The sequence below is a fragment of the Opisthocomus hoazin genome, chromosome 4 (genome assembly GCF_030867145.1).
Source record: "Opisthocomus hoazin isolate bOpiHoa1 chromosome 4, bOpiHoa1.hap1, whole genome shotgun sequence".
In the NCBI taxonomy this organism is placed as follows: domain Eukaryota; kingdom Metazoa; phylum Chordata; class Aves; order Opisthocomiformes; family Opisthocomidae; genus Opisthocomus; species Opisthocomus hoazin.
The window spans coordinates 87278533-87296665 of NC_134417.1; the positions used below are offsets into that span (position 1 = coordinate 87278533).

General features: G+C 43.3%; 1 protein-coding gene across 7 annotated transcripts in view; it reads left to right on the plus strand.

Annotated features, from left to right (window-relative positions):
* PRKAG2 (protein kinase AMP-activated non-catalytic subunit gamma 2) overlaps positions 1 to 18133 on the plus strand; it is a 246284-nt gene that overhangs the window by 160030 nt on the left and 68121 nt on the right. For 6 of the 7 annotated variants that reach the window (XM_075419811.1, XM_075419807.1, XM_075419806.1 and 3 more), the window contains one exon: positions 10463 to 10677. In XM_075419811.1, the coding sequence (XP_075275926.1) occupies positions 10463 to 10677 (215 nt within the window). Of the gene's footprint in view, positions 1 to 10462; positions 10678 to 18133 lie in introns of those variants that run through there. The other variant, XM_075419813.1, reaches the window with a different exon arrangement.

The window sequence follows — 18133 nt, forward strand, 5'->3', positions numbered from 1 at the left end:
CAGATCCTAGATGGACAACTCTATTCCTAGCAACTGTTAGAAGAACTTGGGCTGTAGTTTTTTGTATGCTTCAAGTGGCATTGCTGGTTTACACCACTGTACTAAGTGATTCTGCTTTCCTCCCGGCCCCTTCCCCCTGCCTTCATTCTTGTGCCAAGACGAGTGTTTGAACTGCATCGGGAAACCAGTCCGGATTAGAACCAACCAGAAGGACGGAGACCTGAGGTTAGTTGTACTCTACATCACTTCAAGATCTAATTGTGAGAGGCAGAAGCAAGCCGATGTTGTGTGGATCATTTCATGGGAAGGAGAGGGTTAGTCTCCGAGCAGGCTAGCGTCTCGAGAAAGCAGCTGCTTACTGCACTAATGTCCAGCTAGAAGCGTGAGCCAGGACCAACGAAGGCAATGGAAATTATACTGCCGAGTGGCGTCAGGAGCAGGAACAGGCCCACAGCAATTTATTTTCGATCAAACAAGAGCCATGAAGTCATTAGTTATTTCTTCAGAAGGCTTTGGTAGGTGTGCTAGAGAGCACTGTGCCGTCTCTGCGTTGTCTTCTGTGCACAAAAAGATTAATTCCCAGGTTAGCAAGATAGGAATTATGATGAGACAGAAGGCTGAGTCAGGCACAGTGGGGAGAGGCAAATGCCACAGGCTGAAGCAGTGCTTGGACTCCTGCTGAGTTTTGGAAAGAGCTAGAATGAGGGAGATATTTTTTTGTTCTTTTAATAAGAGAAGAACAGAGGGTTTGAAAAACACGCATTTCAGAAGCAAAGAAATTGCAAATTACAGCTTCGTTCTCTAGCTACAACTTTCCTGAGGATTTGGAGGACTTTGCAAATATTTAATTACTCTCGCCTCAGTGCCCTTGTAAGCGTTGCAGAAAATAAAGAGAAGTAAACTGTGCTGCGAGACTTGCAGTCCAGCTGTACCTCTGCCGCCTTGACTAGCACCCCTAGAGCTATTTTCTTCGTTGTAAGAGTCGGAAACTGAGGCTAATATAAACTGATAAGATGAAGAGAGAGCAGGTCCCAGGACCCGAGTCCTGAGGGCTCGGCTCCAACAGCCTTGTAACCCGCTATTCCGACCCGCAGAAAGCGGCGCAGTCTCCACGCTTGACTTCTCGCTGCGCGGCCGTGGCTGTGTGCGGCTTTGCAGTGTGCGTTCCCCCGGCGCCAGCCCTCCAGCTGTCATGCGTACGCTGTAAATGGATATCCCAGTGGTCTTTATGCGCATTAATGTTCTGTCTCTCGGTTACACCAAGATGTACTATTCAGATGAAATCACCCACAGTGATTTCAGCAGGGTTCTGCAGGCTTGGATTTAGACTGTTCTTTTCATTAACTGGGACCTCTAATGACATATTTGTAAAATGTTTGGGGTTTTTTTCAGTTTCCACGGGGTGTTCCTCTGCTTTAGCGTGTTACAGAAATGAGGTATGTGGTTAAGGCACTGATTTAGAGCATTCCCACATTTTTTAAATCCACATTGCATGAGCGTATCGTAAATCATAGGAGAAGCAACAACTTACCCTGTTCTGTACCCCCTCCCAAGCAGCTGCTTTTGAAAAGCTGACATTTAGTGCAGTAATTAAGTATGAAATCTGTATGTGTGAAATTAAGCTTCAGAACAAGCAAGCAATTACTTCAAAACTTGTCTTTATGTGTTGTGGATACAACATTCCTCCTCCCACCTGTCCCCACCTTAATTTTCCTCCTCTTTTCCTTTGCTTGCCAAAAAGCAAACCCTTTGGGTCGGGGCTTGTGTTGCCTTTTAGGTTTGTGGAGCACATTGCACACAGTGGGTGCTACCAGGAGCAAAGCACGGATGATGATGATGATGATGATGATGATGATGATGATGATGATGATGATGATGATAACAGCGGTTTGGGAGCTTCGCTGTGCAAAACCCAGGAGAGGGTGCCAGGGCAGAAAGCAGTTGGAGCAGCCTCTGGCAGAGGACAGGGTGATGGAAAGGCAGACAGGGCTGGCCACAGAGCTGTCCCTGAAGACAGGCAGTTTGCAGCTTGCTGTGATGGCAGGGCAGCGTTTAGCTCAGCTTGGCTCAAAGCAGCAAAGAAAGCCTACGTAGGAAGGTTGAGGTGAGCGTGGAAAGAGCTGTTAAATGTTAGCTTTAGCAGCCAGATGTCTTTGCTAAAATAGAAAAGTGATTTCATTAAGGCCTCTGAACACAAAGTACTCTGTGAAAGTTTAAATGCCAGGTGGTGTATTAAGTAAATATTAAGTAGCCCTGCTGTAGGCTTTGTTCCTCACGGCAGCCGGCTGTAACCAGCACATAGTACCAGTGACCATGTGAATCTCTGCCATGTGATGCAGTGCCGTGCCTGGCTGACGTGCTGATACGGGGCTGGGAAGTCAGAGGAGATTCTCCTTCAGCAGTTATCAGTCTGTTGGTCAGGGCCAACTGTTGCACGTGGCTTATTTGCATGGCTTAGTTTACGCTCGTTACTCATGTGGTTTGGATCAGAAAAAGAAACTCGGGGTTTGCACAGGTGTCATGTGCCTTTCCAGCACCGTTTGAATGAAGACAAGTGATTGATTTTCGTTTCAGTGACTTTTTAGATAGGTATCCTGGTACTGCACAGTTAGCTTTTGGTAGAACGCAGCAGTCACCCCCGGGCAGCGGCTGCAGGACGTCGTATCTCGTCGGCTGTCCTGGGGGTGTGCGCAGCAGCAGCCACTTGGCAGGCAGCACTCGCAATCTCCTCTTGCTCCGCTGCCAGTGGCAGGATTGGAAAGTTAGCTGGGTGCTTCAGAAAGTGAGAGGCTGGTATTTGCAAGCTCGACCCCATGCTCTGTGGGTGAGGGATGCACAGGAAGATAAAACATTCTTTGCTCACTTGTGCTTCTCACAGAGACACGCGCCCAAACCTCCTCCTCCTGCTTCTTGTGGTTCTACAGGCTGCTCCCCCATCGTGATGTGACCTGCTGAGGATCACTGCTAACACTTTACTCCTGCCACAGGCACTTGTGCTGGCAAGGTACTTACTGCCTGTGTTTCTGACAGTGCGTGCTGGCCACAGCCCTATGGCGTCTGGTAATGTCTTGGTGCTGGGTCTCTAGATATAATTACCATGCTGAGCTAATTGCTCCTGCCTGGCTCAGGCACTTACTCAGCAGCTGCCTCACCCATTACCAGGACCTCTTCCTTCATCACCCGTCAGGCTGTCAAACAGAAGTGGAATGTGCATTTGGCTGTCTCAAAAAAAATCAAAACCAAAAAATGCCATTCTTTGCCACCAAGCTCATGGCTGATCTCCATTTCTTTGCTATGAATTATTTGCCCATGATTTTCTCTCCAGTGTTTGCAAGACAAAGGAGAAGGGATGGCAGAAAACTGGGAGTTAGAAGCCAGACTGGGACCTTCCTGGCAATGAGAACTAGAAAAATCCCATTGGGAGGGATGCTCTACGCCAGGATTTCTAGTCTCTGCTTGCTGTGTCGGGATCCTGACTATTTGTTGCTTTAAAAGCAGCCAATTCATGATACATCTCTGTATCCTATGCACTACTTCTTGCAGCTTGCCGATAGCCCTGACAGCCCAAGTTCACAGCCCCTGACAGCCGCCCCTCTCCTGACAACTGAGCCTCCTGGGCAACTCTCATATCTGATAGAAATTTTCTTCTGAATACAGGAAAAATGCAAGCCTGTTGCAAACAGGCAGTGCAAAACCAAAAGCGATGAACCTCATCTAGTTGTGGAGAACAACTGTTAAGAACCAAGTGTGAAAATGCAGGCTCGCTGTGGAGGTTTCGGTCTCAGAAAGGCGCTAAGCTTGGGAGAGGGAGGGGGTGGAAACCAGCTGCAAGGCTGCTTGGGCAGCAGGACTGGGGAGCTCTGCAGGGTCGGTCCCCGTGGCTGAGAGCCTGTCAGACGGCTCTGGCCCCATAGTGCAGAGGGGATGACTGCTGTGGGGACGCACCCAGAGCCTCGCAGGGCACTCTGAAAAGGCAAAACAGTGCAGAGCCAGGACCTCCCGAGGCCTGCAAAGTCCCCTTTATCCGAGACTGGAGGTGTAGGCTGCTTGCAGTTCCCAGATGGTGGGCATTTGGAAAGCTGCTCTGAGGAAATGAAATACTATTTCAGTTATGTTCTGATGCCATGCTGACATAACGTGTCAAGTTGTTCCAGATTTGTGAAATACAGTTAACAAATGTGAGATAACCAATGTGCAGTTCTGGGCAAGGTGGAAGATCCTCTGTCTAGGCAGCCGTGCAGGAGAAACCTGCAGGAAACCCTTTGAAGGATACAGCATTGGGCAAGTCTTCCTCCTGATCAGCCTTTCCTCCTAAAGCAGCCTCAAGCTCTTCAGAATGAAGAACAATGATCTTCTCAGTTTTATGAGGAAACAGTGATTTTCTCTGTTTTACGAGGAAAAGTTTTACGAGGAAAGGATTGCAGATTCCACAGATGCAAGTGTTGTTTCGGCACATAAATAGACCACAAGCAGAGAACGGGCTGAATCCTGGAAACTGATATGGCTTTGTCTAAGCTTTTACAAAGTGAAGTAGCTTCTAAAGCAAAAGCTGGTGCTTTCAGATTCAGGTATTTCTGTGGCTGAGACCACTTAAGGAGCAGTTTCCTTTACTATATTTGAACTAATATAAAGAATTAGATTTTTACTGCAAAAAATTACATTTCCCTGTGTAACTTGTCAGACAGTATATGATATTTTAATGACTTACAGGATGTATTTTACTCTTCCTTTGATTAAGAAAAAAAATCTGCAAGATGTTTTTAGAAACAAGTAAGCTTCCCATGGAATGATGTACCAGCTACATGAATAGCCACGGATTTGTTTCAATGAGACTGAAACAAATGTTCTTGCTAGTGCAGCCAGGCTAGATGCTGCTCAGCCAGCAGCAGGGAGCTGGGACGAAGGCCTGGAAGGCCCGGCCGTGACACGAGCGATGCGCTGTTGGTCACAGATACAGGCTGTGTGGCTCAACAGTGGAAGCTGTAGTTCTTGTAGGGTGGGAGCCTTCCTGAATTGGTGCCTAAGTGAAAATGGTAGATACAGCAGGAAATCTCCTGGGCATATCTGTCATATTTTTTGGTACAAAAACTCTTCAGATTACTTTTCAGGCTTAATTTTCTTTATTTTTTTTTAACTAACAAGTATTTTACAACATTTAATGTCAAAATCACCACACTTATTTGAATAGAAACAGCCAGTAGCCACTTACCTGGTTTATGGGTTCATCATTTTACTGCCATTAAGTGGCATTAAACTTCATTTCACATAATTTGCATCAATTTGCTTATGTGTCAAAACTAACATAGTATTGTGTCTGAAGAGTGAATCAGCTTAATGAACAGCCTGCTCAACTCAGATTCCCTTCTGCTGCAAACTACTTAAAATTCAGCAGCGGCAGCCTGCCGCCGTCTCCGTTTCACTGCCCGCTGAAGAATGGAAATGAAAGGACAGTGTTGTACTGGGAAGGAATCAGACAAAAAGTGTCAGACGGAGCCACTGCAAATGGAAGTTCCTTTTGTTTTTTTCTGAGAAGTTTCAGTCTAAATGGTGAATTAATATATCCCTATGTATAAAAATGGAAAGGTGTTCTAGCAACAGCTTTATGTGTTAGCAATGGCAATGGTACAGGACGAGAGAATACTGAAGTGTGACTCCCAGGAAGAGGTAAACTGCAAAAGTGATATATTTTGCACGGCCAGTAACTCTTACCAGTTTTAGCAACTTGATCTCAAGTGCACAAATACAAGAATGAAGTCTGAGAGCAGGCTGCTGGCTCTAGTCTTTGGGCCCTCGACAGGGGAGCGTGACGCCATTCCGAACCACCCGCAGGCAGCCTCTTGCGCAGGAGCGTTGGCACATCCCCGAAACCCCTCGCAGCATCGCTTGTGGGCAGGTGGCTCCGCAGGTTGCTGGGGGCAGGGGCTGCTTCCCGTTCTGGAAGGGGGTCAGTTGGAGCTCCAGGCAGAACTGCATGTAGCAGAGCTGATAGATAAAAGCGAGGCTTTGGCCGGAATCGCTCGGCTGTGAGCATCCTTCCTCCCAGAAACCACCAGATGCATCCTGCCGGGTCAGGTGTGAAGGGTGGGTGACAGAACTAACTGTGGGTGTCACCCGGGGAATGTAGGAAATTCAGGAGGGCGGCCACCCTCCTTCCCTCGGGAGCACACGGATGGCAGCGCAGCGCTTTGTCCTTTCCTGTTGTGTATCAGTGGAGGGCTGGTTTGGATCGGAATGCCCAAGTGGGTGGAGAACTTCACTCCATGAAAAATAAGGGCTTTATTTAAAAGAAATAGGTGCAAATACCTAGAGGAACAAGCAAAGGCAGCAATGTTATTTTTGTATGATTGCGACCAGCTGAATACCAGTTGGTGTTGCATGCTAGCCTGGGCCGAAGCTGTGGGCTCTGCTGTTGCAGCAGTACTTTCTCGGGGCTCCAGCTTGTGATGTGCGGCGAGATCCCAGCTGAAGCTGCTCCAGTACGGGCGCAGAGCTGAACGCTGGGCTGTCACTGCGTGCCGTCGGAGATAACGCTGTCGCAGGGAGAAGGCAAGCAGAGACAGTCCCATTTCGCTCAGAATTAACACTAGTGCTATTTAGTCCTGTTAGGATCTCGCATACATATGCTGAGTAAAGTTATAATACGAAGTTGCTACTTTACATTAATGCAATTTTACACCACGTATTCTTATATTCTTATGAGTATTCTTATTCATATTCCTATTTAATTATGCAAATGTTAGGACTTACGATTCATCAATATGGAGACCTCAAAGTTATCTTCTTTTTTCGCGCTTGTTTTGCCTCCAGAAAGGAAATGTTATGATAAATCAGAACAAACCCAACCTCTTGGACTGTTTCAGCACTGGGCAGGGACAATCAATAGAAAACACAGGACAGAACCTTGCATTAGCCAGTGATACAGTAACCCCCCAGCTAGATTTTTTTTCTCTTTCATTTTTTTTGTGTAAAATTCTCAGTTTACATTACAGAAAAAGGAAGACCTGTTTAGTTTCTTAACATGAAAAGATCACGTTTCATTATGCATTTCATTGTCTGATGAAACATTATCATAAGAGATAATTACTTGCCATATCAGTACATCTTGTTACCACAACCTGCAGTTTGGAGCCAATTTCAAAGATTGTTTCTCCATAAAAATCCTAAGTACGTACTGAATTTTTTTAGCTTCACTGTAGAAGACTCTAGAATTGTTGGCTAGTTTTCACTGCTTAATTGTTTTATGCATACTTTCTCCAAAATGAACCGTTTTCAGCCATGGGATGTAGCTGTATCTTGTCTCTTCAATGGACTTCTTTTGTAGAAGACCAGGGCAGCTACTGCACACACATGTAACTATATATTTACACCAATGCCATCTGTTTAGATGGCAGACTAATAGGATTAAAGTTAATGCAAAGTTCTGTTCTCCTGAACTGATTTTGGTTTGGGGATATATTACAGATTTTCATTCTTTTATGTGGCAGGCTTTTATAAAATCCTTTGTAGGGTTTAGGATGTTGAGCTGTATCACAGCAGCCAAAATTCTTTTGTTTTCATAATCATAAAAATATTTAACATTTCCTATGGGTTTATTCTTTCAATCCCAGTATTGTACAAATTAAAATAACTTAGATACCACAATAATGCTATGAGGTAGGCTTTTAAATACCGAAGATTGAAAAGCTCAATGACATAATTTAATCAAATTCCCTGCAAAATAATTATGATTTTCCCTCCGCCTCTGTGTGGAAACTGAGCCACAAAAAAATTGAATCTCAAATGTATTAGGGTGTGCCTCACATTGAGTACTTTATGTTTGAAGTGCCTTGTTGAAACAGACAGTTGTAAGGCTCAGAGTGCTCCCAGTAAAGTTGCTGGAGTCACAGATGCTCATCATCCACAAAAGCTCATGCCAAGTGTCGAAGGCTGGCATCCAAAAGGAGACTCACCAGCAGCGAACGTTCTTATGAAATGGAAGCCACACCTTCTGTCCTCTCTGTGCTGTTCCACATCTATAATGAGGTGGCAATGGTTTCCATAGGGTGTAAGAGATGTTACTTCCTTGGTCTCCTTCGGTCCACAACTTTCTGTGTCCTATAGATGTCCTCTGCACTTGGTCAGCCAGCCTTGTTAGGGTGATGAATATGTGGTTTCCTTCTGTCTGGTAATAGCTTTTTTGGCAGAGCTTGTTGATATTGGAAATTGTTTTTGTAGACTTGCTGAATACATTAGCGCACAATGAACGCATCCCAGCAGCAAGACTTTAAGATCTAATGGTGTTTTTCTCCCTTTTAGCGGTTTTACATTTGCATCAATTACAGCTACCATCCACCTCAAACCCCAGGCTGAGTGCTCAGGAAACATTTGTACATCCATAAAATCCCAGAAGATAAAAGCATCTTCCCCAGAACCGTTTATCTAAATTTGTCTGTAAACAAAAACTGTGCACAGGCAAGTTAGGTGTCCTTCCAGTCCTTCAGGATGTGGAACACTCTCCAGTCCCACTGAAATCAGCAGAAGCTGAGGACGTTCAGAATGCCAGGGTTATTCTTCTTGCCGCGTCCCGTGGCACTTCACGTTAGCCAGCATTTATATCTACCTCCAACAGCCAGTCTCCACTGGATCGGTGGTTATTGCTGCTCGACTGGCAGAGCTGCAGGTCTCTCTGAGAAAGGAAATGGAAGTCCTTGGAGGTCAGCTGCAATTCTGGAAAAGGACTGTAGAGAGGGACTGAGTAGGGGGTCCTTTTTTATTCCAGCAAAGCTAGAATTTTTCAGCCAGAGTTAGGATTTTCTTTGAAAGAAATACATTACACTGCACCACTAAAACCACTACAAATAAAACACATTAGAGCCTAATTATTTTGCAGGTTTCTTGATAAGTGATTTTATTATCTTAAAGTTCAGACCCTTCATGTGCAAAGGCCATCAAGAAAGGTGGCTTTCAATGAAGAATGATAGCTAAAGAACAGTTACCTAAATTCCTCACTAATTCCTTTAATCTAAGACATGGTAACTCTTCCCTAGATATGTCAGGAGTAATAGTTTCTTCAAGTAATAGATCCCTCCCTGGGCTGTTGGATTTCTAGTCTTCTGAGTCTAGCATCTTAGTTATTACTGAATTTTATTCTTATTTTCCATCAATACAAAGTTTTCTTTGAAAATGCTGTCTGCGAGGTAAAATGTGACACCAAGAGGTAATGAGTATACTGTGAGTCGTACTAATGCACTTTACCCCGGGTTGAAAGGAACGGCCAGCGGAGGCTGCGTGTACACCAGCGCAAAGCTTCTGAATGGGAAAAAATCTCTGGTGCAAAAATCTCTGGTGGAGCCTTGAAAGCTCACACCGAGAAGATGAGCTCAACTTCTCATGAAGATGCATTATCATGTTCTCAAACACTTGTTTGAATGGCTTGGGGTATTATGCTTATTAAATGCTATCTATCTGCTCCCTTTTGATGGACTTGAGTCCCCTCTGGACTAACTGGTCATCTGCAGAAACCTCTGGAAGTACAAGTGAACCAAATTCAGAGATCATATAGGTGCCAGCAGCCCACTTCAAAATACGTAGCTCTGTTCGGCCTCACAGTTCTTACGCATTTAAGTCTGTCCTGATTTATGCTGGCATGTGAGAATCATCCTTTGTTTGCTGACGTACATATAGATATAACAAGAAACACATGTTGTAACTTGAATTTTCTAATTGGATGTGGATGTCTGCTGGTTCTTAAATGGACAATAAATAGAGTTTAAATGATCTGTTTGATCACAATTCAGAACTGCCCCAAGAACATAACCTAAAATACAGCTGGGGTAGATTCATGTGTCAAATAAAAACAGAATGCTCACAGGAGAAATGATCTGCTGCTGATACTGATTTTCAGCAAAAGACATGAATAAACTTCTCCTCAAAGGCCGCTGAAAACAATTCTAGTTTGTGTAAAGGCATTGCCAAGAGCCTTCTTAGAAGCAGACTGAGGCTTATGGGAAATATGTGCTGTTTCTTCTCGCCTCTGCTCCTAATTTTATTCTAACTGCTGGCTGAGATACTGTTAAAATAATGAAAAAGAAGAAGAAGCAACCATTAAAGCTCTTGAGCCATTTGCCATGAGATAGATATAACCCTGAGACTCACGGGAGTATTAAAATTATAATGATAAAGTAATACCGATGCTGAGGAACATTTTAGAAATAAGCAATCAGACAGCAGGTTAATACAACACGAACCTCCAGCACCCTCGTCTTGCCACCACGCCTCCCTGTAAATGGATCAGACAATTCGACCAGTTGAATATTAAGAGTTTTAATGGCAAGACGGTGCAATTCCCTTTCATAAACGAGGGGGTGAGATACATACTTTTAGTCTGGCGAAACGTGATGAAAAACTACAGGTTCACTATAAAGCTGAGATTTCTGTCTGCTCTTCTTCTGAACTGATCTCTGGTAATTATTCTTGTTTGCAGCCTCTGGCCTCTCCTCTTCTCCATCTACCCCAACTCAAGTGACCAAGCAGCCCACATTTCCTCTTGAATCCTATAAGCATGAGCCTGAGAGGCTAGAAACACGGATTCACTGTTCTTCTCCTCCGGACACAGGGCAGAGATTTTCTTTGCCTCCATCTCAAAGTGCCGCCAAGCCTCCTATCATGTCACCAGCTCCCTGTGCTACCTCAAAACCAGTAAGTAAAGTGTATGTCCAGTTTACCACTGGGAAATGTACAGGGCTGTGTGTAACTGTTTCTTGTATTACAACCGATGAGCTGGAACCTGTGTGTCCGTACTGTCGAACAGAACGAGAACAATGTCATGGGCCTTTTACTGCAGGCTTGTCTCAGCTTCCCCAGTATTCAGCTGACAAGGCACTGGGAATCCAAAGGTGGAAGCTCCCCTTCTGGCTTACCCAGATAGCAACTAGTTTTTGCCCTCTTCTCAAGCGAGTTTTGCTGTGGCTACAGATCCCAGCATAGGCTGCTGAGATGTCACCTTAGAGAAGGATAAAATTTTATTTAGGATTGTCTTTTATCTCCCTTAGGAAGAGCTGATGAGATAGCTAGCAGCCAAGGAGAGCATATCAAAAAGAAATTCACAGTATGAGCTGCAGGGGTTCTGAGTTCCTGCTGCCGCTGGAGTCCGAGATGGCTGGGACGGCTGGTGACTAACGGCACTAGCTGCTATCACGCCTCCTGCCCCAGCTCAGAGGGTAGAGCAGGAAGGGCAGCACTGCCAGGGTGTATTTATCCAGCCCCCAATGTGTCTTCGTAAGAGTGGTGTCTGCATAAGAGTGGTTTATTTATCTCTGGGAATGCATGAACTCAGCAGTTCCTGGGAATACAGGAATTCCAGCCTCTGACACTCTCCACCGCAACATCAGCACTGCGTGCTGTTGTGCCTCCTCCCCTCGGCCAGCCTGAGCCTCAGAGGCATCGCTCTTCTTCTCTTTTCTCCTCTGCCTTTTTGCCCCGTCCTTCTTTTTTGTGTTAATTCCTTTGCATTTACTGTATCTTTCTGTTCACGGTTCCCCTGCCTCATGGAACTAGCAGACTGTGATCAGAATTAACTACATGTAATCAGAGTTAACTACCCTGCATTTGTCTTTCCCAGCTTTTCTTCTTCCCTTCCCCTCCCCGAATACAAAATCTTTTACGTTTTCTATACCTAGAAATCTAGATTTCTAAAGGACATAAAGTCTGTTTCCCTGTCGAACAGCTACAAGTTCTGTAGTTCTGTTTCATTCCAGTTCTTAGTAATTTATTTAAAAGCAGGAAGTTTCCTCCCACTTGCCCATGGGAAAGCTGCTCCAGGATCTGAATACGCTAACACAGCAATCCCCAACCCTTTTTTTTTCGTGTTAGGTACCTCCACAGCAGCAGCAGCCGTTGTTTTGCTGGAAGTGTTTCGGTACTGCATCAGCGTTCACATACTACTTTCCAGTCGTTCACACACATCCAGTAAAACACATGCCCTGTTTTGGGGACCCTTTCTGGGTAATGGTTAGGAAGTCTCTGATGTTCAACCTAATTTTTTTCATGGACAGGTTATGACCGTTTGCTCTTATAATTAATAGTCATTTTCATTCATTGTTTGTTACATCCTGTTGTACCTGTAGCCAACCTTTGTTTTTCTAAATTAAGCAAGCCAAACTCTTCCTGCAAAATGCAGACTTTCTGTTCTGCTGCTACCCAACAGTAAATAATTAAAGTATTAAATAAAAGAAATCCTACATTTGTAGTTGGGGTACTCCAGCAGTAACTCTTCTCCAGCCAGCTCATTGCCTTTCCTTGTAAGTAGTAGTCTTGGGATACATAAATTATGAAACTCAAAGGCTTGTAGGACACAAAACTATTTTCAGTAGGTTTCAGTCAGTCATATTGTTTGCATATGAATGTGTTTATCTGCATTATGCAACTACAGAGGAGTCTTTTGTACCTGTTAGAATAGAAGTGGGGAAACAACAGAAATTTAGCACATTCCACTGACCAAAAGACTCACAAGTTTGTTTTTAATTATTTGCTGATTCGGACACTATGAAATTGAGTCGAAGATGCCAGAATAAAGAAACAGAATTCTCAGCAAGTACTTAACAGCTGTTATGGTTGTATATATGTACACGAGAGAGTCTGGATGGGAACTCAGTATGTTGGACTTGGTTATCTCCTGTTCAGAAGATACAGAAATACATAGGATGTATAGCACCGCATTGTCTTTGGTTTGTACCCTCTGTATCTGAGAACCGGGAGTGTGCAGGGCTGTCAGTGAACTATTATTTTTTTGGTTTACTTGGAAACAAATGTCAGCAGCTACAGATCTGTGAGGAATGAAGCCCTGGATGCTTCATTTTCAACAGAGATCAGGGAGAGAGATTTCCTATGCTCTTCTAGTAGGAGAAACTGTTAGAGGAGAGAAAGGCTAAGGTTCTGCAGAAGGGCGTGAATCTGAAGCTGGTGGGTGTTCACTCAGGACTGTTCTGTCTTTCGAGCCCTGTAAGTTACTGACCTAGCAATCCTTTACAAATACGATAGCAGTAGACCAACATTCTTGATCTGAGTACTGTGTTTCAAACATTTCATTTATTCTGAGCTGTGTTAATAAATACATGTTTTTACAATGCACATGCTATAAACAAATCTGTAAACGGCAAACTCAATTTCTCATTTACTTAGATCATGATTTCTTGGCATAACAACTCCAATTAGCTTAAAAACACACTTTAAATTATGTGATAAATGGTTTCATAGCGGCCATGCCGTTAGATGATTAGTTTAATGACAGGGAAGCTTCTATGGTGACATCTGAAATGAGAAGTTGACTCTTATCTAGAGGGCTCTGTCAACTTCAATCTCATTTACATATTATATTGTTTAACTAGTGATGAAAGTGTGTGAGATCCCAGAACTATTATAAATTATTCATGATTGCTATATATATTGCAGTAGCAAAGAGAAACCCTTGGACCTAGAGCCGGAAGTACTATTAAAAAAACCCCACAGAACAGCAGATAATTATAGGAAGGTGCAGTATCAGGACTTGGAACAACTCTTAGCCCATTTTTACAATTAACTGCGTTTGAAGCTGATTGTGTACTTGGTTTTTATATGTCTGAGACTGTGGCATAGAACGGTTAAATCTGTTCAGTAGGAGAGAAGGCATGAAGGAAAGAATTAAAATATTTATTTTCCAGCAGATGTAATCAAAACTTTTCATGTTTTAGTAGCACTTAGGACAGTGTATATTTTAATGTGATTTTTAAGCCTTAGATTCTGGCGAGGGGAATAAATAGTGGGAGACAGTTTCTAACAGAGGGAGATTCTCCTTCAGCGAGTATCATCTCAACACAGTATACAAACGTAAGCAGTTAACCTCATGCTAAATGGATGTCTGTGCTGATCACTAAGGTCTGGGTTTATCCCCCCTAACTTTAGAAACCCATCTGAGCTGCTTAAGTTGGGAGCGTAGTAGCTCTAGTTGTCTCTGTATCCCACAGAGAGGCATGTGCAGGGCATGAATCAGATCTCCAGTGGGCTGAACAGCCTTTGGCGCTGATTATCAAGGGACTAACTCCAGGTGTTGCATTTCTAACTGAGGCACTTCTGTCAGGGCCCCAAAGCTAGATGAGAGGAGGCAGCGACACACCATTGCAGCAGCTCTCACAGGCTTTCCTCTGGCTGTGCAGGTGTTCCTAGTGGTTGAGTTGGAAGGCTGTAATGAGAAATTCAGCTGATAAGAGATCAAAGTTATACCAGAAGATTACTGTGCACCGCATTAAATGGGGAAGGAGCAATTTGATTTTTCGCAGTACAGTTCATGACTCTGTACTTTGGCCTTGTGTTGTTTGGACTGTGTAACCTTCAGGCAGTAAGTGGTAAATGATAACTCTTCACTAATGTGACATTACTAACCACGAAAGGAATGTAGAGAGGTTGCAAATTCAATAATGAACATGTTTGCCCTGTTTCCGCTTTGCCTGCATTTTAAAGTGGAATGTAGTATGTTGAGCTTAATGTGGTTGTATCCTTTTCATTTCGTCCTTTCTTCTTCCACTGGTGCATAAGGCACTGTGAAAACAGCAGTATTCCCTGACTCCTGCAAACACAAGCATTTTTGTGGTACATCATTTCCAGGCCTTTATGGGTTTTCCCCTTTCCTGGCATGAGAAGAGTCCAGGCCAGAGAAAGAAGGTGCTAGCTCCAAACTGAGGAGTTGCCTTTGAGTTATCTTTTGGTGAAAAACAGAGTTGGGGCTTCCTCTGCTCAGAAGAAGTGACAAAGGCAGAACATGCTTACAAACGGCCCTTTCCATATGGTTGTGTAGTTCACCACTGCTCTCCAAGTAACTTCTGAGCCAAGTAGTTTCCCTGAACTTTCTTAAAAAGAGGACATCTCAGCCAGAAGGTAGTCTGAGATTTACTTAAGCTTGTGTGAACAAGTCCTGTTAAAACTGCAGATACAGCATGCAGGAAGAACCGAGAGAGTCCAGTCTGCATTGATTTTACACAGTCCTTGCTGCTCCAGCATACGGAAGAGGAGAGATGTAACGTACAGCTGGGACTCTCTCTTCCAGTCCTAGATACAGAGGGGGAAACAAGATTGTTTTTGCAGCTATCTGCTTGTTAAACAGTAGCACTTCCCTGCAAGGCTATTCATGCTGTTTCTTAGCCAAAATGTAGTAAACTCAAAAACAGGGCTGTTAACTTGTTCAGCATGAAGGACTATTACATCACGCCCTGCTGCTGGCAAGGAGCCTGGGAACCAGGTTATGTGCAGCAGGTCCTTCAGTTTGGCTCTCGCCAAAAAGCCATGCCACCTATCAGAGCTCCATAATCTAGCTGGCTCATTAAAGAGATTTAAATCTGATGAAGAGAACGGGGCGGGGGGGGGGGAGCACAGGCTGGGAAAAAAGGATTCCAGTGTGCAAATGTACAAGAACTCCCTATTTCAGCATTCATGTGGTTTAAGGCAATATACTAGAGTGCCAAGGACATTACTGTGATTCATCTTTGATTTACACTACAGTAAACTGATCACAGAAATTAGAGCCAGGAAGGCTGTCATTTGCCAGTGAAGAAAGCTCTTGCAGTGTTTTTGTGTCCAGGCTAGTTTTAAGTGTCTTGATACCAGCATTCCTTCTGGGAGATGGTTCTGTTCTCTAACAGATCCTATGGGCTGTAACAAGCCATAGTTATTTAAACATTTCTCCCTACTAGAACGGTTGCTGTCCACATCAAACTGTGATTAATTTAAAAATGGTACATATTTGTCCAATAGCTGGCATGTAACTAACTAGTTGCAAGTCTAGTTAAGGAATAGCTTTTCGATGAACTACATAACAATGACATACAATATTAATGGGAAAATGTTTTGAGCCCACCTGATTTGATTTCAGTTTCCTTTGACAGAGCATTATGGTGGTTCCACTGAATGGAATACAGACTCACAGGAGAATTATTTAACATGGTTGGAAAGTCCATACTAAGATTCAGTGGGACATAAAGAATAAATGAACCAGTAAACTCACCTGGAACTGAACACTACAAAAATAGAAAGCTTCAGTTATAGCACACTACTTCTTTTTAATTACAGCTCCCATTTTATTAATATTCTGTTCTCCCACTTCACCTTCTCCCTATTAGTCATATCTTTTGTATCACATTTGCTATTTTCCTCCCCTTTTAGTATTTAAAATATACAACAAACACCTTACTAGCCATTTTCTATTGGTTAATTGGCCTATTTTTAAAGCTACTTATTTGGTTTAGAAGAAAAAACATCCAGTCACAATGTCCTGAAACACTAGTTTCCTAATGTTTTTGTATTCTGGTTGCAGTGTTCAGATTCATGGCAATCAATCTTAGGATGCAGAGAAATTGTATTGCATAAAGACGATTTTTTCCTGCCCTAAGGAAATGTGTGTCTGTGTCAGCTTGTGGCTTTTTCTGCAGCCACAGAGATAATTTAATCACCTATCTATGGATTCACTCAGTGGAGAATTTATTTTAATGGCATAAAGTCCTACAATTCCTATTCCTCCTAGTCGTAGATCAAAAGGAGAGAGGCTCAGTGGAAAGGATGAATAGCCAGAATGCTGAGTCCAATCAATTCCTAGCTGCTTTGACAGCCCTCAGAAGGCTATAAGTAGCTAAGGCAATTAAAACTAGAGTATCTGTGAGTCTTTTTTAAGATGAACATTGGTACCAAAATCATGACCCCTGCATCCTGAAGACAGAGGTAGTGGCTTAAAGTTAAGTTACTTTTATCATCCTAAGACCTGCTCTATGCATGGTATAAAAAGGCTAAACCTAAGGATCTGGCCTCGTGCGTCCATATAAATACGTATCTTTTGAATAAGTAATATGACAAAAGAGGGTGCTTTAAGATTGACAGCCTGGTTTTACCCACTGCACTGATTTTTCACGGCACAGTTTATTTCTGAGTTTTAGACTTGTTAGTTTAATAAGCATTCTGTTATTTTGCTAGAAGATTGGAACTTCTTGTCAGAGTAAGCTCTGTTAGCGATTAGAAGCCGGACGCATACTCTCGGATTTAATGTAAAGCTGCAGCTTAATATGGGATTGCTGACAGTTTCTTACCAGCTATATCTGGGCAATTTTGGAACACAAAAATTATTTGCCATCTAGGCTGTTTATTCACAAAGCAGTAGGGATTACAGACCAAATCTTTCCATGAGAATGGAGGAGAGATGCACAGTTTTGAACCTGTTCTGTTGCACAATGCCTGTTTATGTATTGGACAAGAGGGAAAATGCAGCTAAGAATCAGCTAAAAATGCTTATGGGAGGGAACTCTATGAATTCCCTGCCATCCCCCTTAGCCCGGTTTTGTCTATATTGTATTTTTAGATACACTGTCTTTAATGGCCAACAGAGCTTCAAAAAATGTAAAAAGCTGGCTGATACCAAAAGGACATGGACTACATAAAGCAGTGATACTCGTTTCTCACTTCCTCACAAAATTTTCCAGGCCTTTTCTCTGACTGGATGAAATAAACCATTGAAGTTTGGAGGCATAAGGGGACATCACAAACAACACTCACTTCTGTACGGCTTCTTTCCCCCAGCTTTCGTATTTTACAGTGTCACTATCTGCTAGTGCATGAGGAGAGCAATATGGCTCTTTAAAAATACAGCTTGTGTCTGTGTTTTTTTCTTTTAAGATTACAATCAAGCTTAAGTTCGGCCATTTGAAAGTCAGCTGCATGGGCTGCTGACTCAGAAGAGGACTAGATACCATCTTGGCAGCAGCTTGGAAAAATGTTTCCATTGTGCTGGTGAAATGAATGCAAAATATTTATTCTTTGAGCTTGTTCACAACAGCGTTCTCAGCTGGAACTGAGGGTGGGGCCACGTGGAAGACATTTGTAGGAAGAAAATAATGATTCGTACAGTGCCCAAGGTACTCATAATCTTATTTTATGATTAACAAAGGACGAGGCTCCTACCATATGGGGTTTATAAGCTGAAGTGTAAACCGGTGAAGCAATCAGCAGAGAATAAGAGAACGGGCAATGGAGGCAGAAGGTCAGCAAAAGAAGGGAAGGGGGCAGAATTCAAGAGGGGAGGTTTTAATTTAGTCTTTTTGCATGTTAGAGTTACAGTAAATTGCCAGTGATAAGGTTAATACCT